Here is a 24,387-nt window from a genome sequence, read left to right as displayed (position 1 = left end):
ATCATCACAGACGAGTTACCAACACACAGAAACTACTGATCATTATTAGTAGCTAATCAAACCACTTTATACAGCCGTAAGCAAAAGTCTGGGCACCTCTGGTCAAGCAGTCAAATGTATTAGTTGACTTTCTGAAAACAAAAACAAATAATATGAAACATGCCCTCACTTTTATTGCTATAATTTATTTGCTGTGAAATGCTCTGTTAAAAAATGTATATATATATATAAAATGGTTATTAAAACATTGTTTGATGTCTGAGACACTGATGTATGCATTTTGAGATCAAGTTTTGACCTAGAAGGACATTTTTAAAGTCCATTCATGGTGGAGAGATACATGCAGGGTATTATGAGGCAAAATACACACACACACACACACACACACACATTTTCTAAGCCGCTTCTCCCTCAGGGTCGCGGGGTGAGGCAAAATAGAAAACTTTTATTTTCTAGATTTCTAGATGTTTAGGTTTAGTCGTGCTTTTGGATAATAAATAAAATGTCTATATTTATGTTGGCGTCATGGTGACCCCTGGTTCCTATCACACCAAACCACTCTGAATCATTCTGTTTACATCTCACACACACATTTCCCCCTTTCAATATGTCAACTTTTATGGCACAATCTCTGTTTATTTACACAGTTCACAGTAACTGTGCATTAAAATGTGCAGACGTGTGTCTCTTTAGAGGACTTGAAAACCAACAAAAACAAAGAAATTTGACCAGGGGCGCACAAACGTATGTACACAGTGTATTAGTTTTAACTGCCATGGCTTTAAATGAGAGTGACAGTTTAACTGAAGCACTGAGCATTCATTAGCGCACCCGTGTCCCCATATGTTCACTGATCATCTAAAGTTTGGGCCTGCCTTCCTTCTCAAAGTGTTTTTAATGCACATGATCATGTTTCATTGTTGGTTTGGCAACATCTGTCCACATTAAAGCCTAATCAGGTTAATTTAGAGAAAAACATCATCACACACGTATTTATGCTCCAGGGTTGGCAGTGCTAGCTGAGGCCTCTCAGACATCGACGGATGAGGTATGAAATATGGAAAATATGACCAGATGTGTTAACGAAGGTGGAGTAATCAGAAGAACTGAGACGTGTTGTTTTGTCCTTTAGCACAAGGACAATCCTTGTGCTCTCCTTCAGCTTAATTCCAGTCATCCTGGTCATATGACATTAGCTTAACTCTGGCTTAACTCTGTAGAGCCTTCAGGACACTTCAATGGAGTTCACTCTGAATGATGCTCAAAAACGGCCCCAAAACACCTTCTTTGACTGCGTTAGAGAGAGAAAATAAACCTGCACACGATTGCGTGCACAGAATACTCATTGTGCTGAGTAGATAGTGTGTACAATAGACTTAAATCTTTATTAGTATCTGAGATATAGGAGGCTTAAAATACATAAACTTGTCATGACAGTTGACATAACCATACAAAAGTGTTTAGAAATGCTTGTGGCAATCATCATCATTCACTATAAAGGCTACTTTTGCTAAGTTTGCTCAAGACTGGCAAATGTAACCTTTACAGAGAATGACATCTGTTATAAAAGCATTTATAATCATTTATGTAGGGTTATGTTCTCATGTTTTCATGTCAAGCTTAAGTAGATGTCATGTAGCCTTATAAACAGTACTCTACAGTAGTGTTACCAATGACTTTTAGGTAGTCAAACATGTTTTTGAAACATTGGAAAGATGTGGTGTATTTTTTTTAAATACCTCATGAATTAGAAACTTTAAAACTAATGCAGAATAATTGGTCTCCGAATTATCGATGCTCGTCATAAATCATTCTCTTTGCCTTTTCGTCAGTAAGGTGAGATTGTTGTCTGTGTTGCAAACCAGCAGTCTGTGTCCAGTCTTCAAGGTTAAAGAGTCAATTAGCTGTTATATTTTAATTCCAGCTTTTAAGACCTCTTTTTGTTAAAACTGTGTTAGAAAAATCAGCAGAGATTATTTTACATTAAAAACCATTAACAGAACCATTCTCTCCATGGATCTCTCTATCTATCTATACATACACACTATTTTGCCAAAAGTATTTGCTCATCTGTCTTCACACACGTATAAACTTATGAACTTGTGTGACAACCCTTTCTAAATTCATAGGGTTTAATGTGATCTCAGCCCACCCTTTGCAGCTATAACAGCTTCCACTCTTCTGGGAAGGCTTTGCACAGGGTTTAGAAGTTTGTTTTTGGGAATTTTTGACCATTCTTCCAGAAGCACATTTGTGAGGTCAGACACTGATGTTGGACGTGAAGACCTGGCTCGCAGTCTCCGCTCTAATTCATCCCAAAGGTGTTCTATCGGGTTTGGTCAGGACTTGACTGTGCAGGCAAGTCAAGTTCTTCCACACCAAACTCGCTCATCCGTGTCTTTATGGACCTTGCTTTGTGCACTGGTGCGCAGTCATGTTGGAACAGGAAGGGGCTGTCCTCAAACTGTTCCCACAAAATTGGGAGCATGAAATTGTCCAAAATCTCTTGGCCTGCTGAAGCATTAACAGTTCCTTTCAGTGGAACTAAGGTGCCGGGCCCAACTCCTGAAAAACCATACTCGCCTCACACCATAATCCCCCCTCCACCAAACTTTACAATTAGCACAATGCAATCAGACAAGTACCGTTCTCCTGGCAACCGCCAAACCCAGGCTCCAGGGTCCAGTGGTGGCACTTTACACCACTGCATTTGACGCTTTGCCTTGTACTTGGGTGATATAAGGCTTGGATGCAGCTGCTCGGCCATGGAAACTCATTCCATGAAGCTCTCTACACACTGTTCTTGAGCTAATCTGAAGGCCACATAAGGTTTGGAGGTCTGTAGTGACTGGCTCCACAGAAAGTTAGTGACCTCTGCGCACTATGCATCTTAGTACCCGCTAATATAATATCACTGACAGTTGACTGTGGAATATTTAGTAGCGAGGAAATTTCACAGCTGGACTTGTTGCCCAGGTGGCATCTTATCACGGTACCACGCTGGAATTCACGGAGCTCCTGAGAGCGACCCATTCCTTCACAAATGTTTGTAGAAGCAGTCTGCAGGCCTAGATGCTTGGTTTAATACACCTGTGGCCATGCAAGTGATGAAAACACCTGAGTTCAATGATTTGGATGGGTGAGTGAATACATTTGGTAACATAGTGTATGTATGTATGTATGTATGTATGTATGTATGTATGTATGTATATAAATAAATAAATGATTAAGTGTGAAGGTGCTATCAGTATTGGTGTCAGTATAGAAGGTTCAAAAGGCAATTCTTTATCCTTGGGAACAAAGGATAAAGACAGAATAATTAATAAAAAAACGAAATATTAAATGCAGAGTGTTTGTGCTCTGATCATGTACTTACACACACACACACACACACACACACAGCTAGAGGAATGAACACAAAAACATCAAGAGCACAACAGGACAAGCTCATATTATTACTTTAATCAGGCGAACGCCTTAAGCACAAAATATATATTAGTAAACATGATTTCTGTGCAGCTCACTCTTCCACGTTACAAACATGAATAAAAGAGGAATATTACTCTCATAAAAAAAACACACCGAACTCCCAACAGCAGCACAGTAGTGGCCGTTTCCCACTATCCTCTACAGAGGGCAGTTTCAGACGTCCGTTACACTGAGCTGGACTATTGCATATAGAGAATGGACACTGCGGGATATAACAGCAGCCGCTTGGTCAGCGTTGCTTTGGCAAACAGGCACAGAGCAAATCGGGCAGCGCAGATTGTCAGTTTAGCATGATTTCATTATTATAACATCTCCACAGGTGTGAAAATGAAAGGCAGTAACTTCATGGCATTTGCAGAGAGATAAAGGCAGAACTGAAGAGTTAAAACAGCAGATCTCATATTAAAGAAGCAGTTTGGCAAAAAATTGGATTTACACAATTACCTCATTACCACAAACGCAGCTGATTGGCCGAGACATGTTTGCATTACTCGCAGATAGACATCCCAGCCAGTTGCTACTGTTTTTAGCTATGCTAGCCCATTTCTCTCTGCATTTTGGTCAGATTTAACATTCAGATTTTTCAATGATTTGAAAAATATTCAACAAATGTTACTGAAACATGCAACATTCAAAAACAATGCACATCTATAGCTGTTCTCTGTTAAACCCAGACTACCCAGAAACCCAGGGTTCTCTGCATGGTAAAATGGTTCTTCAAACTGCTGTAAATGTGCTGCAGATGATTCTCTCCTGAACCTTTTTGAAAATAGTTCAATATAGCACCCATAAGGTGCTATATAAATCCCAAATATGTATATAGCATCCATAAGGGTTAAGATGCTAATCGTCTGGTTTAACCTCAGCTAACGTTATTAGCCTTGCCATACCTTAACTTATTGTGCCTTGTAGGTTTTCGCTGGAAAAACAGCGAGCTTGTGCAAAGTTAATTACTCAATACCAAACATGATAAATTTACAAAATGATGTTTAAAGTTTTAATACAGTTAAATCTACAAGAGCCGAGTGTGCAGTAGCCTTTAGGTGGCTGCAGTAGTCTTTTAAGGAGAGCCAAAACATCTACACTGCCCTCTGGTGGAGTATACTGTTCAGATATCTCATGGCTCCCAAATATGAGTATGTATAACGTTAGAGAGGAGCTAAAATTGAGATCCTAGGAGGAAACCATAATCAAGCCTATTAGACATATGAAATAATTTCATAGAGAGTATGAAATTATTTACGCATGCAGTTACCACCATGATAATGAGCTACTTCAGCCTCCTAGCTCCAGAGCTAAAAGTAAAGAAGTAAACATGTCTCTTAGCTGATCAACTACGTTTGGGGTGTGGTTGTGTGGAGGGTAAATATTTTACCACACTGTCACTTAAATGGATAGAAAACAGCATAAAACAAAAACCTAAAGCCCATTCACGAGCTGATAAATGTTCATCATGGTCTTGTGAACTGAAGTGCTGTAAGTTATTATGGAAGGTTGTGCTGCAGTTTCATTAGATAACATTCACAAAACAGTAACTTCCCATATCTGAACAGATCTGTTCATAAAACAGTATCGCACTTCTTTTTGATCATGTGGTGCACCACAACTCATTTAACACAACGTAATGCACATATTTTGATGATAAAAATTAGACTTTGACTAACGATAAAAACAAATCACTGTGACACAGAAACTCCAACACTTTGTTTTCCTCGATCACTGTTTACGACGGACTGCGGTGCCACTCACAACATGACTGGACCACAAACCTGGAAAACAAACCACTGACCAAAATAAACATACAATAAAGTCTCTTATTTACAGTATATTGAGTGTGAGAGTGCCCCCTTCAGGATCAACAGCAAAAATTGGACAGAGTGAGGGATGGAAAATGAGCGGAAGGATCATTTTTACACCAAACCCCCACCCCCCCAAATTAAAACACCTGTGTTAACAAGTTACACACATCCATACACACACAGCCTACACATGCAGTACTGAGGGTGTAATGATACATGAAATTCACAATATGATATGTGCTGTGGTTTACTGTGGTAATTGATACAAAAGCAAAAAAAAATTCAACCAACATTTATTTTGCTTTATTTTTTCTAATATAAGCCTGCTGTGATGATTGATCATATAGTGCAAGAATAATTAAAACTTTCTAACCAAAAGCCTGTAAACACTGAGTCCAATCTATTTGGGTAATTTATTTGGACCTCAAACTGATATCTTGCAAACTAGATGTGATTTTCCAAAGCATGAAATGCTATTTTTTTTATTAGATTTCTGTAAATTTTCACAAGCAATATAAACTCACTCCACCAATCACTGTTGGCTCTGCTGTTGGCATTGCAACAACCAAGATTGTGAGTTGCATGTTGTGAGTTGCCTGCAACATAATTTCCATGCAACTCTGCAGTTACATGAATAAACTTGAAAACAATGAAAGATGCACATTTCACTACAAAATACGTTTCCTTTTCAACTGCCCGACATGTTTTATTCTTTTTTCCTGATCTAGTCAAATCAATGGTTTCCATGTGATCATGTGACACGATTTCTGTGTTTTGACTGGCTGTTTCATGAAACTTGAGATGCCTGCAACTGTTGCAAATAAGTTACAAATGAGTCGCAGGAGGTTTCACATTATAAAACTTCAGTGCAATTCAGTTTCTTGTAGGTTTCAAGCAAAGTTGCATGAAAGTTTTACTATAAAAAGCCAGCCTGAAGGGTCAAGTTGTTGCATAAAAGAGTATCTTTAAGAAGTGTATTTTTAATTTAAAAAAATTGCAATTTATGTCAGTATATGTTATAGCTGTATTCAATTCACTGTGCATATCGTATGGCCTGTATTGAAAAATAATGATTGCTCATATCATTACACCCCAAAAATGCAGTACCTACACACTCACACACACATACATACAAACTAGGGCTGTACGATATATCGCTGGTAATCGATATCATGATTTTGATCTTTGCAATACTGATATCACATGCTACAATATGCAAATGAGCCTCTGACCAATCAGGGTGCTATGAGCATCCCAACCAGCCACAGCTCCAGATTTCTGTGGGTGTTTTGATGAAGCTGTATATTCATGTAATCCAACAAAAGTCACTTATTCTGATTGAATTAAAGCAAATGTTTATCCATGTGCCATCACTGACTTAGCAATTTATATATAATATATTGCAAGATATATCGCAAACACAATGCAGCAATATAATCAAACAATGTAATACTTGTATTTTGTCCATAACGTGCAGCCCTAACATACAAAGACAACACACACAAATAAATACTTACACAAGCACATGTGAATTTTCCATTCTCCCTTAAGTTCCATACACACTGTATGTGACCGCTACACCATTTAAGGTGGAATGGAAAATTCGACCAAGAAGCTGGCGATCCAGAAGCTAACTTCAGCTTCACCCACAAAACAACCTCATGTTATATTAACTATCCCATGTAGGCTGCTGTTGGATCTCTCCTGAGTCTCTAAAAGAGTGTTGGTATAACTGAGAGGGTTTTTTTGCTTTCCATTCCACTTTATTCCTTCATTTTATTAGCTGTTGTTGCATTTTCATGCTTGAAGAGAGGAAGCAAGGATTCCTCCTTCTTCAGGAGGCAGCCCAGATGTGCAGATGTGCACTCTAGGCAGTTCAGGAGTGGGTTTATAGGTGTTAAAGCGACGTTTGAGCAGCTGGGGGATGGATTCAAAGGCTGGAAAAGTCTCTCTAGCCGACTTTTAGTCTGTTGTGCCCAGTTTGGCTATGAGTTCATCGCAAATCTTCGTCAACTCCTCAATCTCTTGATTCTGAGGAAGACAGGAAAAAATTTCACAGTAAATTACTTTTAACACAATGGTTTGCATATTTATGCTTATGCTTTTAGAGTCTGTTCAGAAATATGTATGTACTTCAGGACTTCACATCTTAAAAAAAGAAAAAAAAAAATTGTCCAATTGTGGGACTAACAAAGGACTATCTTACAATGAGTTGGAAAACCGTTTATTATATGACAGAATGGAATAAATAATACTAAATTCCAGAGTCATATGTAAAGGCTGAAGATGACTGCACCTTCTGTTCCAGCGCTCTCTCCAGAGACTCCACCTTCATCTGTTCTTTCCTCAGACTGGCATTTAGTGCCACACTCTCTGCATTTGCCCTCGAACGCACCTGAGCAATCTCCTCATTTGCCCTGAAACAGCAGCACAGAGTATAGCGTCACACACACCTGCGCCAACAACACACCTGAGCTACTGACACCCCTGTGTGAACTATGTATCTGTATTAACCGCACACCTGTAAACACTCAGGTGCACAGAAGCACACCTGCATTCCAAGTTACACTGCTGCACTTTCTCCAGGTATTTAATAAACACACAGCCCTGCAACAGCCCCCTCAAAAACTGCCATAGGCAACAGTAAAATCTCTTTATTCATGCATGTTTTGAACCAGAGCTTACAGTGTGCCAGTGTTTTCTATGACTGTATAAAAGATGCAAGTGGCTTTATTTCTTGTTAAATGCACCATGCATCTTCCAGTTTCTCTGCTTATTACTCTTTTATATAATCAGATAATCAATACCAATAAAATGTGACTGATGTGCTTCTCATGTTCCTATTCATATGATTATTTGCCTTAAAAGGTAGTATTTAACAAAAACAACAAAATTCTAAGATTTTTTTTAGCTTTGTTAGAACATATTATTTACATATCAAATGAACACAGTAACAGCATTTATAAACTGCATTTTTAAAAGAGAAGAGTAGGTATGTGTAAGAGTAGATACATAGTGGCAGACATAGGCACTGCAACAGCCTTAAAGTGATAAAAATGATGCAGTGGGTCAGTCTTACTTGTCGAGTTTCTCTTCTGCATGTAGTTTGAGCGTGTGGTAGCGCTGCTCCTCCTGTTTCACCCGTGCCAGATACTCCTGAGCACACTTCTTCAACACCTCCTCATTCTGAGAAGAAGAAAGAGCGAGAGAGCCATCAGCTCGCTCAACATACTTTACACTACAGACTGGTTAAGCTACATACAATAAACATATATGTGTTGTTTACTGAAATCCAACTGCTCTAGAGAAAATAGGTGGGGATTAACTGCTGAAGGCTGAGTGGGCGGGGCTAAACTGCTCTAGTAAAATAATGTAAGCGAACCCACCTTCTTAAACCCCTCCAGCACGGTCTTCATGTTCTCATAGCGTCTGAAGAGGTCAGAGAGTGATCGTTCCACAGAGTTGAGGTCAGCCAGGGCCTGGTCTCTCTCCATAGTCAGCTGCTGGACGCTCTTCTGAGAGCCCATATTCTTTCTCTGCTCATCTTCTGTGAGGAGCAACACACTCAAATTAATGCAACAGTTCAGCAAAACACATACATAGTCCTTCCAATCCTAAAGGTAGTGGTGAAAGATCTAGGTTACAGTGCCCCCCAGTAACCCACAAAGACATGTTTGGCGTCCAAAGGTTGCATCTTCAGTTGTAGCATAGACGCTGTGAGGCTAATGTAGCTAACAAGCAGTGAAAGTACCCCACCAATTAGCATCTGGCAACCTACTGATTTACTGTCTGTTAATCACTGCACACATTTCATAAGCAAGGTTAATTGAGGTTACATAACAACTAGACAAAAAGTGGACTTGCATAGATGTATAGGTAAGAATAATAAACAGAAGTATTAATCATCAACATTTAGTCCATGTCAAATCTATCGTTGGTGGTGGGTATAAGCTTCCATTACTTGTTAGCTACATTAGCCTTGTAGCTCCAGTGCTAAAACTAAAGAAGCAAACTTCAGATTAGGGCTGCACAATCTAGTCGACTTTACTGCTCGGCGATGATGCTTTAAGCTTGATGACGTCGAGTCGCTGATCATGTGATTATGATACTAATAACATGGATGCCTCAGAGAAGACAGCAGGTGAGAGCCTGCAGATTTCAGAGTCTGTATCTCTGGTTTCGTGAAGGCCAGCAATGCAATCCAGGGCTCGTTGGAAAGGGTACGTCACACTCAACTGTGGAGTTTGGATTTGTTTCATCTGTGGTTTTATCCATGATGTCATCAGTGATTAGTTGAGGTCAGCTCAGCTTTCATCATATAACTGTCCATTTTAAAAAAATCTTAAAAGTCCTACAACCCCCTTAGTTCAGACACCAAATGTGTCTTGGCTGATCTATTACATTTGTGGTCAAGGAAGCAAAACTGGGTATAGATATATTTTTTTTTGCCAAACTATTAATTCGGGTGTGTCAAACAAGGCTCACCTATCATCTGTGCTACCGTCTTCTCATATTCAGCCACTATTTTCCTATTGAAAAACAAACAAACAAACAAACATTCCTTTATTTTCACAAAATAATTACTACAGGAAAAGTTGCATTATGGGAGCTGTAGTTCGTAGTTTGCTACTGTACCTCATCTCCATCACCTCCATCCTGCTCTCCTCATACTTCCTCTTCCACTCATTTGCCTCAATCTCTTTAGTAATGATCTGTGGAGACATAAACTCAACCTTAGGCACATCTATGGCACAACTTATTCATCAAAACAGAACAGACCGAAGCATCATACACAGCCACTCGTCAAGCAAAATGAACTTTTCTTAAAGCTACAGTGAAATTACATAATTACAAGTTTAATAAAAACCCTGAACTCTAACAGCAATGTGATGTGCTTATAAATATGCACTATAAGCAATGCTTTAATGACTTATCATAGAATACATTTTCACCAATGTTGTCTTAGCAAGTTTTAAATGAGAAAATGGAATTTTACAGAGCTAATAAAGTGACTGTAGCGGAGTTGGACCAATCAAAAGCTACAAAACACCCATGTTCTGTATATGTGACACCACAGCCATCACAACTGGTTGTCTGACGCACTCAGTGTTCAAGTCACACACCAGAGAAAGTGGATATTCCACTGTTGTTGGCCAAAAACAAAGCAGAAAGTGAATGTCTTTTACAGTTCTAACAACAATATTTCAGCAGAACTACTTTATTGTTTTGGGGTAATGTGTCTAAAATGATAAAAAAAACCTACAACTAATGAACAAAGAATTGGGGTAATATGTTGATTAAGCAGATATTATGCTGCAAGAGCTGCATATAATATAATAATGAATCTGAAAAACATAAGAAGTAGTTTCTAAAATGACATTTTTAATATAATGTTTAATATTACTCACATTTTTGTATCAACTGGAAAATTAACTTTTGAATTACAGGTAATTAGAGTTTGTTATCTATATTTTCCAATTTTATTACTGACACATTACTGCTACTTATTTACTTATTATTTAATAATAACTAGGAAATTAGCATGTAATTTTCGGGTTAGTACAACTGGTTACCCTAATATTACCACGTCATTAGATACAGCCATCTGTAGTTCTACAATGAAGCCCAGGTGATCATGCATTGTATGTTTTTTTTGTTGTTGTTTTTTTTTTTTTTTTTTGGTACAACCTGATGTTTACTTTCTAATTATGTTAATCTTATATATTTTGGGCTCAAAGGAACATGTCTGTATAACAAAACATTCCCAGAATCTGATAAATGTCTGCTGTATTTCACCATATTTCTCTCCTCTCTATGTAAACTGGGCAGTCCTATTCTTGGGAAAGCCTCTGTAAGCATTTCCCTGACCAATGGCAAGGCTGTGTCTCCAGCCCCACCCACATAGAACAGTCTCAGAGCCAGAGAAACTTGGAGAGCTAAAGCTAAGCCAGCGTAACAAAAGGTTAGTAAGCTAGAAGACCTGTCTGTAGCTGCCTGTCGCCCATTCACTGCACTGAAGGAACAGACGAATGAACGTTCACGCGTTGCTTCGTCCATCCTCCTGCTTTGTCCATCCTCCAGGACTTTTTCATCCAGTTAGCATCACATAAAAATCATTTTCATTCTGTATGAGGGGCGGAGCAGGCTGGGAGTGTTGGACAGAGAGCTGTCAATCAAACTGCTCATTAGCCATGCCCACACAGTTCTCAGATAGGTCTGATCAGCAGTGTTTAAACTGTGTTTTATCATATTTATATTGCTCATTCAAGCTTTGCTGGATGTTCACGATAATACTCATGTTTAGATTCAGACAAACATTTTAACCCTCTCCTCTGAGACTGTGTTCCCTGAGACCTAACTAATAACTAGAAAACTGAAAATGCAGAGTGATGGTGTAGAATAAGTGGGTACTAGTAGAATGTTGCTAGTTGGTTCCTATGGTGCTCCAGGTGGTTGCTATGGTCTTAAAGGTTGTGTCTATGGTGCTGGAATTCCGGTAGCTAGGGTCTTTCTAGAAGGTTGTTAGATGCTTGCTAGGTCATTGCTGTCCTATTCCAGGTCGTTGCTAGTTAGTGTGGTGTGTGGAATGTGAACTTGTATGTAATCTCTATTCATTGGCAGGTCACTTGTGGGATTAATGCTGCATGCACATGTTTGCATTGAAAAAACCTTCTTTACGCAACTCCTCGCTGAAAATAGATGACTATTAGAGGACAGCTTCATCAGTGTAGACTGTTTAAGGTGGAGAAATTCAGAAGGTGCTTTGTTCTCTTATTTTTGTTGTATTATAGTGGGTTTGTCTGGAGTTCAACAATGAGATGTTTGTTTATTTCTTGTTTATTTCACCACTGCAGTTGACGGCACAAAGTTGGGAAGATTACACTTTTGACGGAGTGTCACACAGGCAGAATTTACCATTGTGCCTCTATTGAAAACAATGTGAATGAATGCAAACATGTGATTGAGAACATTCTGCTGTTTACATCTGAACGTTCGCTGCACGAAAACCTTGTGTCTGAGCACTTCAGAAAGCAGAAGCTCATGATTCATATACAGGCTCTATGATCCAGCAAATTTCTGGAAAAAAAGCTGTAGGAGAGTGTATTGCAGACAGCATAAAAAACTTCACATTTATAAAAACTATGTAGTATTTCGTACCTCCTCCCTGATGAGGGTCAGTACAGCTGCTTTGTCCATTTCACTGAGGGGGATGGAGTCTAGACCTGGAGAGGACTTTTCTGTCTTCTCACAGCCAATCAGAGCGGGGGACTTACACAGGCCCTCAGTCTGCAACACAAGCAGTTTAATCCCCTCACTTTCATATCTAACCTTACAATTAATATCAACCTAACCAATAATTTACTTAATAATATGTCTTAAAATGTATAAATAAAATAATACACCTAGGGTTCAAATGCTTAAAATGTTCTCTATTTAACGTGTTACAGTGAATTATATTTATTATATCCTAATGTGTTCAATGCATCATAACTGGATTTTTACTATGTACTTGGACTTAATGTAAACTTTTATTAATTTACCCTTATTTGTTAGTTATCCACTAAAGGAATTATGTTTAAGAGAAGCTCACACATTCTCCCCTCTGTGTCTGACCCAGTTAATTAGCAGCCATGTGGTCACCCAGTGTCCTTGGTCAGATTATGATATAATCGTCTTTAAGGATATGATTGTTTTTCAGCCAATCACTGCATAGCCTTTGATAAGGAGCTGCAGTACTGCTAGACATCTGTTAAGCACTGACCATTTCTGCCTCAGAGCTCTGGACCTTGGCCCTCCACCCCACCCCCACATCCACTCATAGAAAGACCATTTATTTATCATAGGACTTTTTCTACAGTCTCTGTGCTTCCTCTGACCACTGCCTTTACACATTACAATAAGCTACCTCACCCCAACACTAAGATTCACAGAAAGGTACCGTTTGTTTATTTGCTAAAATGTATATAATTGTTACCCCTGAAACACTGAGAATCTGTTTGTGGGTCTACATTTCAGTTCCCCACTCTCACAACTACAGGGCTCACATAGTAGCGAATTATTAAAAGCAGATAATGAATAATTTATTGTAGTTGGTGAATAAATCATAAAAGATACAAGATTTACTTGAATAATTAATAGTAAAGACTGCATAATTCATAGTAGATACTGAATAATTTATAGTAGACACTGAATAATTAACAGAAGATACTGAATAACTGATAGTAGATACTCAACAACTCATTGCAGATAGTCAATCTATTCATACTCAATAATTCATTAAAAACTGAACAATAAGTTTGAAGAATTAATCATATCATGTAAATTTTCTTTTAAAACTCTTTTTATTGAAGGCCCATCAAGAGACTGCAAAACGGTGGACCCCGACAGTCGCATGTAAAAGTTTAAACACCCCCAGTTCAACATTATGTAATATTGTTGGCTTTCTAAGTGAAAATAAGTGAACACATCCTCTACAGAGACACATTTTTCTGCAATATCTGTTTAACATATTAGGAAAAACATTCAACATAAAATGTGCCAAAACTTTTTCACAGACCACATTTTGTGTTTTTGTATTTAAAAAACATGTTTTTTTAAAAGGGTTCTTTAGTAAAGGAAATGGTTCTTTATGGAACCAAGAAAACTAAAAGAACCCATTGTATGATTAAAGGATTCTTTGCATGATGAAATGGTGAATGTGTTGTAGATGTTCTATAGAACATTTTTGAAAAGGGTTCTATATAGCACCGAAAAGGGTTCTTCTATTGTTGCAAGCCTGACACTAACAATAGAAGATCCCTTTTTGGTGCTAGACAAAGCATTTTTTTTAAAAAGGTTCTATATAGAACCATACGCAAGATATTCTGCATGAGTCTAAAGAACCATTTCATGATGCACTGAACAGTTTAATTAGGCAAAGGGTTCTTTTTGTGTTCATGGTTCTATATGGAGCTATTTTCATTACTGATGAAACCTTAAAGAACCATATTTTTAAGCATGCACTTTTCTATACTTGTGCAACTGTCCAAATGAATTAAACTAATAGTAAGTAAGTAAGTAAGTAAGTAAGTAAATACCACTCACAGGTGTGCAGATTTCCTTCTCACTGAAGTGGTCTGTTTTGCCCACCTGTAGGTCTGAGAACAGAAAAATGCCACCATTACATTATATTTTATCACAGAGTTGCAACACACTGCAAACACTGACTGAACACTGAGGAACTGGGTATGAATTAGATTCTAAACTTCATCTTTAGATACAAATCAACCTGACAGGCAGGTCACACTGAGTGTAACTCTCTATACAGCCACTAGAGGGCTTTAACACTAACACGCATACATTCAATCACTGACCACTTTATCAGAGACCTCTTTTGTAGTTACAGCTTGTAGACACACGAGGTGGGTGTTTCTAATAAAGTGGCCAGTTAGTTTAAGGACATGGTGGGTGTTTCTAATAAAGTGGAAAATCAGAAGAACTACAAGGTGAATATTTCTAATAAAGTAGACAGTTAGTGGAAGTTAGTGGACATTATTTCGAGAAACTGGTGAAACAGAAGTGATGCCTGCGGTCACTCATACTAATTGATATAATCTACAAAATGTGCCTTTGGCGAAACCTTTGGTGTGTCTCAATTAAGTACTCAGCCACTCAAAACAGCTAATATCACTACTGTGCTGAAAACCCTTTTGCTTATTGGACACACTAACAAATATTTCAGTTGAAATAATGAAGGACAGTCAGTAATTAGGTCACAATATTGATTCTCCAGTGTGTTTAAATGTATTGCATGGCGTGCAGAATCACAATATGCTGCAGTATAATAACAGTATAATAAGTGCTAGTATTTTGTCCATATGCGTCCATACAAAATCTCTGGTAGTCTGGTGAGCTCTTTATGGTGTCTCCCATTCAAAATACAGTGGGCCAATTAAATTGTCTGGAGTTTGTCTTTGTTTATTGGGCACATTAGAGCCTAAACAGCCCCAGCGTGCCCTGTGCACACAGAGGCTGAGTGTTCTGAGCAGAGAAGCTGCTCTATGTTTGGACACTGAAGCAGAATGCTTTTCTAAAAGAGCCTTTCTACCAATGCTGGACCAGCCAGGCCTCATTAACAGACTGACTGGCTCAATATGGTCACTGTTTCAGCCGGAACCTTCTGTTGATGTTGCGCTGAAAAAGCAGACCTCAAGAATCAACAGAGCTCTTTGTTTCCCAATCTTTATATTCATGTCAGAACACAAAGGCCAAATGTTTGGAGAAGTCGTATACATTTTTTTCAATAAAGTAAGAGTTTATCATAAAATCAACATGCTGATCGTCAAAATACATTATTATTATAAAGAGCAGCTTTTGTCTAAGTAATGATTTGAGAGTTTTCTTTTCCAAATTATTGCTTTTACACATTCATATAGAAACACTTTTGGTCTACAGGCGCTTTGAACAACTAAAAGGTTTGAGTGCTTGCATCAGAACAATGGGAGAATATGGGTGTGGCATTTTGGCTTTAACCCCAATATAGCAGTGTCACGAATACTGGTACAAATATTTACATGTATGATATTGCCTAAGATGTAAACAAAGTGGTTTGGTGTGAAATGCTCTGTTTCAGAGAAACTTGCCAGTCATAATTGTTCACAGTGGTGGTGATAGGAACCAGACCTCCACCTCAGAAGGCTCCCTCTCAGAAAGTTATTATATGAAATGGTTATGAATTCACTGCCTGATGTCTGAGACTTTTGCCATCATCAACATTCCATATAAAACTCAGAGGACACATGTAAGTTCACTGGTGGTTTTGGATAGTAAATAAAATATCTATGAGTGTGTTGTAGTCATGGTGACCCCTGGTTCCTGTCACCACCACTGTAAAGAAAACTGAACCATTTCACACCAAACCGCTCTGAAATCACTCTGTTTATGCTCACACACTCAATTAAGGAGGAATTTTGAAAATTCTGAGAAATTTCCCTTTACTATGGTCAGTACTTCAGTTAACTACTGAAAACTGCATTCGGAATTACAGTCATGTAGCTAAGTGTATTAATGTGCATGTTTACAGGTTTCCTGGAGTTTATTTATGTTCTCACCATCTGTGGTTTTCATGTCTGTCGAGTCTTTCTGCACCATTCCTGTGGAGGCAAGCTTCTCCTCATCAGTGGCGTGTCGTACAGGGAGATCCAGAGGAGTAACTGACTCCTCCTGCACCTCTTCACCCTGCACATATGAATTATATATGTAACTATTTATATGTAATAATAATAATAATAATAATAATAATAATAATAATAATAATAATAATAATAATAAAGCCCATTTAAATTATGTAGCTAAATATCTCTACATAGTAATTTTCTAGGCCAGAACACCGTGAAAAATTCAGACCAATGTGAGAGAGTTCAACCAACTAATCCCAAATTTTCAAAAATGAACTCAATTAGAGCAATTACGAATTATTTTTGGACAGGGGCACTCAGTCCCCTCGCTGCTAAATACATAACATGTCACTGCCTGAGAGACAGTGGGTAACAACCTCCCCATACCTCCAGCCAACTGACCCCCACCATCTGTGCCTCCAGCCTACTGACCACCTCCCTCTGTACCCCCAGCCTACTGAACCCCACTCTACTGACCTCTGACAATACTCAACTTATGTTAAATATCATTTGTTTATTAATTACTATAATTACAATAACATTGTAATTATAATAATGAAAATGCTTATTATTGTGTTACTTGGTTTTATATGTTTTCATTGTTCACTACCAATGACCTGATGCTGCAATACTGTACTTCATAGTCATTAAAATGAATTGGACAGAAAAAGAGAAAGGCAGCAGAGAGAGAGAGAGAGAGAGAGAGAGAGAGAGAGAGAGAGAGAGAGAGAGAGAGAGAGAGAGAGAGAGAGAGAGAGAGAGAGAGAGAGAGAGAGAGAGAGAGAGAGAGAGGTAGGAATGGGAGAGGGGGAGAGAGAGAGAGAGAGAGAGAGAGAGAGGTAGGAATGGGAGAGGGGGAGAGAGAGAGAGAGAGAGAGAGAGAGAGAGAGAGAGAGAGAGAGAGAGAGCGAGAGAGAGCGAGCGAGAGAGAGCGAGGTAGGAATGAGAGAGAGCGCGAGAGAGGGGAAAGAGAGCGAGAGAGGAAAGAGAGCGAGGTAGGAATGAGAGAGAGCGAGCGAGGTAGGAATGAGAGAGAGCGAGAGAGAGGGGAAAGAGAGCGAGGTAGGAATGAGAGAGCGAGCGAGGTAGGAATGAGAGAGAGAGCGCGAGAGAGAGGGGAAAGAGAGTGAGGTAGGAATGAGAGAGCGAGAGAGAGGGGAAAGAGAGCGAGGTAGGAATGAGAGAGAGAGAGAGAGAGAGAGGGAGAGAGAGGGGAAAGAGAGCGAGGTAGGAGTGAGAGAGAGAGAGAGGGGAAAGAGAGCGAGGTAGGAATGAGAGAGAGAGAGAGAGAGAGAGAGAGAGAGAGAGAGAGAGAGAGAGAGAGAGAGAGAGAGAGAGAGAGAGAGAGGAAAGAGAGCGAGGTAGGAATGAGAGAGCGAGAGAGAGCGAGCGAGGTAGGAATGAGAGAGCGAGCGAGGTAGGAATGAGAGAGCGAGAGAGCGAGCGAGGTAGGAATGAGAGAGAGCGAGAGAGAGGGGAAAGAGAGCGAGGTAGGAATGAGAGAGAGAGAGGGAGAGAGAGGGGAAAGAGAGTGAGGTAGGAATGAGAGAGCGAGAGAGGTAGGAATGAGAGAGAGCGAGAGAGAGGGGAAAGAGAGCGAGGTAGGAATGAGAGAGAGAGAGAGAGAGAGGGAGAGAGAGGGGAAAGAGAGCGAGGTAGGAGTGAGAGAGAGAGAGAGGGGAAAGAGAGCGAGGTAGGAATGAGAGAGAGAGAGAGAGAGAGAGAGAGAGAGAGAGAGAGAGAGAGAGAGAGAGAGAGAGAGAGAGAGAGAGAGAGAGAGAGAGGAAAGAGAGCGAGGTAGGAATGAGAGAGCGAGAGAGAGCGAGCGAGGTAGGAATGAGAGAGCGAGCGAGGTAGGAATGAGAGAGCGAGAGAGCGAGCGAGGTAGGAATGAGAGAGAGCGAGAGAGAGGGGAAAGAGAGCGAGGTAGGAATGAGAGAGAGAGAGGGAGAGAGAGGGGAAAGAGAGCGAGGTAGGAATGAGAGAGAGAGAGAGAGGGGAAAGAGAGCGAGGTAGGAATGAGAGAGAGAGAGAGCGAGGGGAAAGAGAGCGAGGTAGGAATGAGAGAGAGAGAGAGGGGAAAGAGAGCGAGGTAGGAATGAGAGAGAGAGAGAGAGAGGGGAAAGAGAGCGAGGTAGGAATGAGAGAGAGAGAGAGAGAGGGGAAAGAGAGCGAGGTAGGAATGAGAGAGAGAGAGAGGGGAAAGAGAGCGAGGTAGGAATGAGAGAGAGAGAGAGAGAGAGAGAGAGAGAGAGAGAGAGAGAGAGAGAGAGAGAGAGAGAGAGAGAGAGAGAGAGAGAGAGAGAGAGAGAGAGAGAGAGAGAGAGAGAGAGAGAGAGAGAGAGAGAGAGAGAGAGGAGACCTTTGCTGAGTCACTGCAGTAATATCACAGTGAGTGAGTCAGCAGTGGGAGGTTTTATAGCTGTATGGGGATCAATATCCACAGAACAATACAGAGCATCTCTCCCTCTCTCTTCCGCTCCCTTTCTCTCTGTACGCAAAACAAGACTTACCTGATTACAGACGTCCAGCACTAAAGACTTATTTTCAAATTTCTTCACTTTACAGGAGTTCCTGCAGACAGACAGATGGATGGATAGAGAAAATTTGATAGAGAAATGAGAGAGAGAGAGAGAGAGAGAGAGAGAGAGAGAGAGAGAGAGAGAGAGAGAGAGAGAGAGGGGGAGAGAGAGAGAGAGAGAGAGAGAGAGAGAGAGAGAGAGAGAGAGAGAGAGAGAGAGAGAGAGGGAGAGAGGGAGAGAGTGTCAGTGTCTGGATGTAGGCACTTGACCTCAGTATCAGGTCATTTTAGCACAATGACTCAGCAGAATGAAACCAGTTTGCTTCTAAACAGCTCTGGAGAAAAGAAGAGCAGAGCTGTGACCATATTGTGATAAATCATTCAATTACAGTTGTATTTTTCACAATTCTGCACTGATATGTGTAGAATAACAAATCAACATCAGTCTTTACTGACTATTTACACCCACTGCTAGAGTTCAGTCAGTGTGGATGTAATACTTCCTTAAAGCCTGAAGATGGCAGGAGCTGTGAAAGGCCAGTAAATCTAGTCATCTACTACAGCATCTAAACGCTGCTGACCATTTGCTACACATTGACATAGACCATGCTGTAGCTGTGATACTACAAAGCACAGTGATGTACTGAGTCGTGACATCATGCTGCAACGCTGAGGAGTGTCTCCTAGCTTTGCTATTCACATTAGCATGTTTGTTGGAGCTAATAAGAAACATTTTAAGAAGTAGTACTGCAATATGGACCTCACTGGAAGGTCAAAGATGCAGTACTGAGGGCAAGGGGTGTAAATTAATGACCCTCAATGAATTTAATACTGTTTAAAAATCTATAACAGCCCGCAGGATACTTAGTCTACTACCCAATCAATACTTACCAGACTAATCAATAACTACTAATTAGACATAAAAAAAATTAGCAAGGAAGTCAGACATGGCCTAGATTTACAGAGACATGCAGCAGCACAGCATGCAGTGGAACACAAAGGGTCAGAGCAAGAACAAGCAGAACGAGAGAAAAGAAAAAGACATGAGAATAAAGGAAATGAGAAAAGGTGAGAAGAGAAGAGAAATGACAAGAATAGAGAAGACAAGAGCAGAGAAGTGAGGAGAAAAGAGAATAGAGAATAAAAAGTGAGAAGAAAAGAGAAGAGAGAAAAAGAGAAGAAAAGAGAAGAGAAAAAAAAAAAAAAAAAAGAGCAAAGGAGAAGAGCAGAGAAGTGAGGAGAATAGTGAATAAGAGAAGAGAAGACAAGAGTGAAGAGGAGGACAGAGGAGAAGAGAGAAGACAGAAGACAAGAGTGAAGAGGAGAACAGAGGAGAAGAGAAGAGAGAAGAGTGAAGAGGAGAACAGAGGAGAAGAGAATAGATGAGAGCAGAAGAGAAGAGAGAAGATGAGTGAAGAGAAGAGAACAGAAGAGAAGAGAGAAGACAAGAGTGAAGAGGAGAACAGAGGAGAAGAGAAGAGAGAAGAGTGAAGAGAAGAGAACAGAAGAGAAGAGAAGATACTTACAGGAGCAAACAGAGAAACCGCACTTGCTCAGTGGTCCTGATGGTAACAGTAAACGGGCAGACAGAGGGGAGGACATGGAGAGGGATGGAGCGTTAAAAATCGGACAAGTGGAGGGAGGAGGAGAGAAAAAGAAGAGCAGAGTGAGCTGACTGGGATTAGTTCAGAGAGAGGCCGCAGCAGCCGGGCTTCAGACACGCACAGGACAGTAACACTGAAGAGAACTGAGACACTGCAGAACACGGAACAGCACAGACACAGAAGAGAACCTACTGACTGTTCACCACTGACCAGAACAGAGTCTCAGCTCAACATACAGTAAAAGCCAGGAGTTCAGCCAAAAACCTGATGTACAGTTATACATTAAACCAACTACGCTTGATCACGCAAGACACATTTGGTATCTGAAGTTTGCTTCTTTAGCTTTAGCACTGCAGCTACAAGGCTAATGTCGCTAACAAGTAATGGAACTTTATATACATACAGCAATTAGCATGACGCTAACTGCACTGTTAAATCAACACACACCTTGTCCACTCATTAGTCCATGCATATGCATAAGTGTGTAATGATGGCTGAAGAATGCAGTTAGCAACATGCTCAATGGTGTAAATAAGCTTATAAGCTTATCAAGTCCACATGTAAAATCACTGTATTCATACTTTCTGATAGAATTCTTTAAAAGGGCTGATTGGGAAACATTTATTTGCTTTAAGAATTTGGGTTTTCACACTTTTCCACAAATACCACACCCAGGACCGATTCTGGGCTCATTTGGAGGAGGGGCTTATTATCGCTGGTTTGCTTTCACACAATTCCATCTGTACAATGGATCAATCAGGTTCATCTATTTGCTGCTGTTCATTACTTTCCTTGGATACAAACACTTCAGTACTTCAGTCCATGTTTATAGATGACAGCGAGTGTGTTTACACGCACTCAATAATCTGATCATAATCGGATTTCTGCAGGTATCCAATTATTCAAATGGTCATTTAAAACAGCACACTGATTTCTTCAATCGGAGTACGGTCTAGAAATATGATTAAGAAATTCTATAAAAGAGGCTGCATTTTAGCTCAGTAATCAGCTTTCTCAGTGTATGTAAACTCTTACGAAGACAGAAATCCAAAAGAAATCTGAGTATGTGCAGCACAGGAAACCAGCTGTGTTGCCACAAGACGCAGCACAACACTTTTGACGCTGAAACCAATTAAATGCTTGACAAAATTAAGGATTTAAATATTCTTTGTCTTCTAGATGTTTTTTATATATGTTTAGGTTTTTACATTTATTTAAAAAAAGGAGCTTTACATTACATTAATGTCACGTTTTCTTATGCAAGTTTATTGGCTGTTTGCAAAGCAGAAATCAGATTACAGCCCGACTCACGTAGACCCAGAGTTGCCCCATTAGCTGATTACTGAAGTCTATGTAAACGTGTTGATCAGGTTATTGATAAAATCTGCAGTCTACCAGATTATTAAGTGCATGCAAACAGACTCCGTGTCAGAAATCATAATCAGGTCTATTAGAGATACTTCAGTGTGAGATAATTCAGGCGTGAAGTTAGCACAATGCTAACTGGTGGGGTATGAGCTTCCATTACTACATTAGTCTCGTAGCTCTAGCATTAAAACTAAACAAGTAACTTCACACACCAAACATGTCTTGACTAATCAGTTAAAATTGGTTTAAGTGGAGAGACTTTGCGCAAATTTAATTTTTGGCTGAACTATTGCTTTAAGACCTGCTTTTAGATTTTAGACTCAGACAGAATTAGTGTACAGCAGGAACTCACAGACACATGAACACAAACAGCATGCCGGCCACATGTGGCTCTGAACATCGCACTCACGTGATGATCCTGTCCTTGTTTTTCTTGGGTGACTGGCGCGCTTTCCGTTCCTCCGCCAGGGGGGAATCTTGGCTTGTTTGTTTATCGTGTATATCCAAACTTTTCTCTGTTTCTGCCTTTGCCGAGTCCCTGCCTGCAAAAACTTTAGTCGGCTTAAAAGGATCAATGGAATCATCAAAGTTGTCTGGGTCGAATGTATACGCTCCTGTAGCGGGACTTGGAGAGCTGCTAAGTTTGCTAGGTCCTCCAAATGGGTTGAAATTGGGGTCGTCCCATTGGCTGGGGTCGAAGTTGTATGATTTTTTGGGAATAGGGATATCGTCAACGTTCAAAGGAGTTTCTGAGTCACATCCTGGCTTGGAGGACTGTTCTGAAGCTTCTGGCTGCTGTGGTGCAGGTTTAGCTCGCTGTTTTTTAGGCGTGACTTTAGCGCTAGGCCTTTTTCCTTGCTTCTGTGTTGGAATTTTCTTGGGTCCAGCATTTTCCTCCCCAGCTTCCGTCTGGTAATTGGTTTCAGGGTCTGGATGTTGTGTTTTTGGGACACTGGAGGATGCAGGCTGGGAATCAGCGGAGCCATTGCTGAAAGCCTTTGACGGCTTGAAAGGATCCAAGGAGTCCTCAAAGTTGTCTGGATCAAAGCTATATGTGCCCTTTGGAAGGGTTGGGGAACTCTGCAGTTTGGATCCACCACTAGCAAATGGATTGAAGTTAGCATCATATTGATCTGGGTCAAAACTGTAGCTGCCCTTTGGCACTGGAGGAGGCTCATCATCCACTTCATTTGGGTCAACGGCATTCAGTGGAGATTTCATCTTCAGAGATGGAGGCCGTGGCTTGGGAACTGAAGTTTGGGAATGCTCTGGAAGGTGGCCGTTACACACAGGCTGGGAATGCTGTTCTGGACACTCGGCCGGCTCAGTGGTCACGCTGGAGGGTTTAATGTGAGGGTCATTGGTTTGCTGTGGGGTCAGGCTGTGGTCCTGTAGAGATAAAGCCTCATGTTGGTAGGCCAGTTCAAGCTGGGCAGAGATCCGCTCGGCTTCCTCAGCAATGGAAAGTCGCTGATCCTCACCGTCTTGCTCTAAACCTGAAGAAAGGTAAAGAGACACTGATGAGATATATACACTGTGCAAATGGGGGGGGGGGGGGTTGGGGAGTCTGAGACCCTGTTAATGAACCTCTTGAGCCCCTAAGTCCTTGGAAATAAACTTATTATGATGTTATGCTGCTCATTAGGGTAAAATAGATGCTCAAATGCAAACTCAGTGAAGCTCACTGTTTTCTGCTTCACCCACAATCAGCTTCTGTCCTCAGTGTTCTTTACTAACTAGAGCTGCAGCACTGCTCTGCCTCAGGGTGGCGCTGCAGCAGACTGGTGTAGTTGGTCCTTCATAGTCTAGAAACTGTAACTGTAGTATAATGCTGCATACAAATCTGTAGCAGAAAAAGTGCAGATAACTGCTGTAGTTGGTGACAGTGGGGTAACTTGTGTGCAGTTGTAGTTAGTCAAGGAGCTAACTACTCCAAAGCAAATAGTAAATACAAAAGTGAAGATAATAATACAGTCTCTTGACTGACTGTGCAACACACAATCTCATTTTGTATTTATAGTCAGTGGGGGAAAAATGTTTAAAAAGGTTCGTACTTAGACACTGATTAAATTAGTTAGGGGTAAGCGGGGGCGGAGCCAGAACAAAATGTTCCAAAGAGACCCCTGATGAGGGTAGGTTTGCAGGGCCAGATGTGGTCTTGTAACAGGAATATGCATCTGGGGACAAGCTGTTTAACTTTTGGTGCTGGAATGCGGCAAAGTCTGCCGCTAACTAGAGTACGCCCCTCACCTGTCCCCAATTCAGCCTGTGTTCTTTTAACGTCCGGCGTGCAATAACAACACAAGCCAAACAAGTTCAACCAGTGAAATGCTATCGTTAGCTAACGGACAGTTTTCCTCTGTAAGAGGTAATGTTTATTTTTACTGCATGTAATTTGTTCTCAAAAGCTCAAGCAGGTAACGAGGAGCCAGACTGTGCATAACTTCTTA

The 24,387-nt window shown here is 40.3% G+C and overlaps 1 protein-coding gene across 5 annotated transcripts in view; it reads right to left on the bottom strand.

Annotated features, from left to right (window-relative positions):
* Window positions 1-3,442: 3,442 nt before the first annotated feature.
* tacc1 (transforming, acidic coiled-coil containing protein 1) overlaps window positions 3,443-24,387 on the bottom strand; it is a 75,026-nt gene continuing 54,081 nt past the window's right edge. For 3 of the 5 annotated variants that reach the window (XM_037547251.1, XM_037547254.1, XM_037547253.1), the window contains exons 3-14: window positions 22,347-23,433; window positions 20,492-20,527; window positions 18,958-19,018; window positions 16,379-16,505; window positions 14,373-14,425; window positions 12,447-12,575; window positions 9,924-10,000; window positions 9,774-9,817; window positions 8,675-8,835; window positions 8,368-8,474; window positions 7,585-7,705; window positions 3,443-7,319 (exon numbers count right to left, since the gene is read on the bottom strand). In XM_037547251.1, the coding sequence (XP_037403148.1) occupies window positions 7,251-7,319; window positions 7,585-7,705; window positions 8,368-8,474; window positions 8,675-8,835; window positions 9,774-9,817; window positions 9,924-10,000; window positions 12,447-12,575; window positions 14,373-14,425; window positions 16,379-16,505; window positions 18,958-19,018; window positions 20,492-20,527; window positions 22,347-23,433 (2,072 nt within the window). In that variant the 3' untranslated portion in view covers window positions 3,443-7,250. The remainder of the gene's footprint in view (window positions 7,320-7,584; window positions 7,706-8,367; window positions 8,475-8,674; window positions 8,836-9,773; window positions 9,818-9,923; window positions 10,001-12,446; window positions 12,576-14,372; window positions 14,426-16,378; window positions 16,506-18,957; window positions 19,019-20,491; window positions 20,528-22,346; window positions 23,434-24,387) is intronic. The other 2 variants (XM_037547252.1, XM_037547255.1) reach the window with 1 other exon arrangement.

This window comes from Pygocentrus nattereri, chromosome 18 (genome assembly GCF_015220715.1).
Source record: "Pygocentrus nattereri isolate fPygNat1 chromosome 18, fPygNat1.pri, whole genome shotgun sequence".
In the NCBI taxonomy this organism is placed as follows: domain Eukaryota; kingdom Metazoa; phylum Chordata; class Actinopteri; order Characiformes; family Serrasalmidae; genus Pygocentrus; species Pygocentrus nattereri.
Note: the sequence above shows the minus strand (reverse complement) of the source record. Positions and strands in the feature narration are given on the sequence as shown.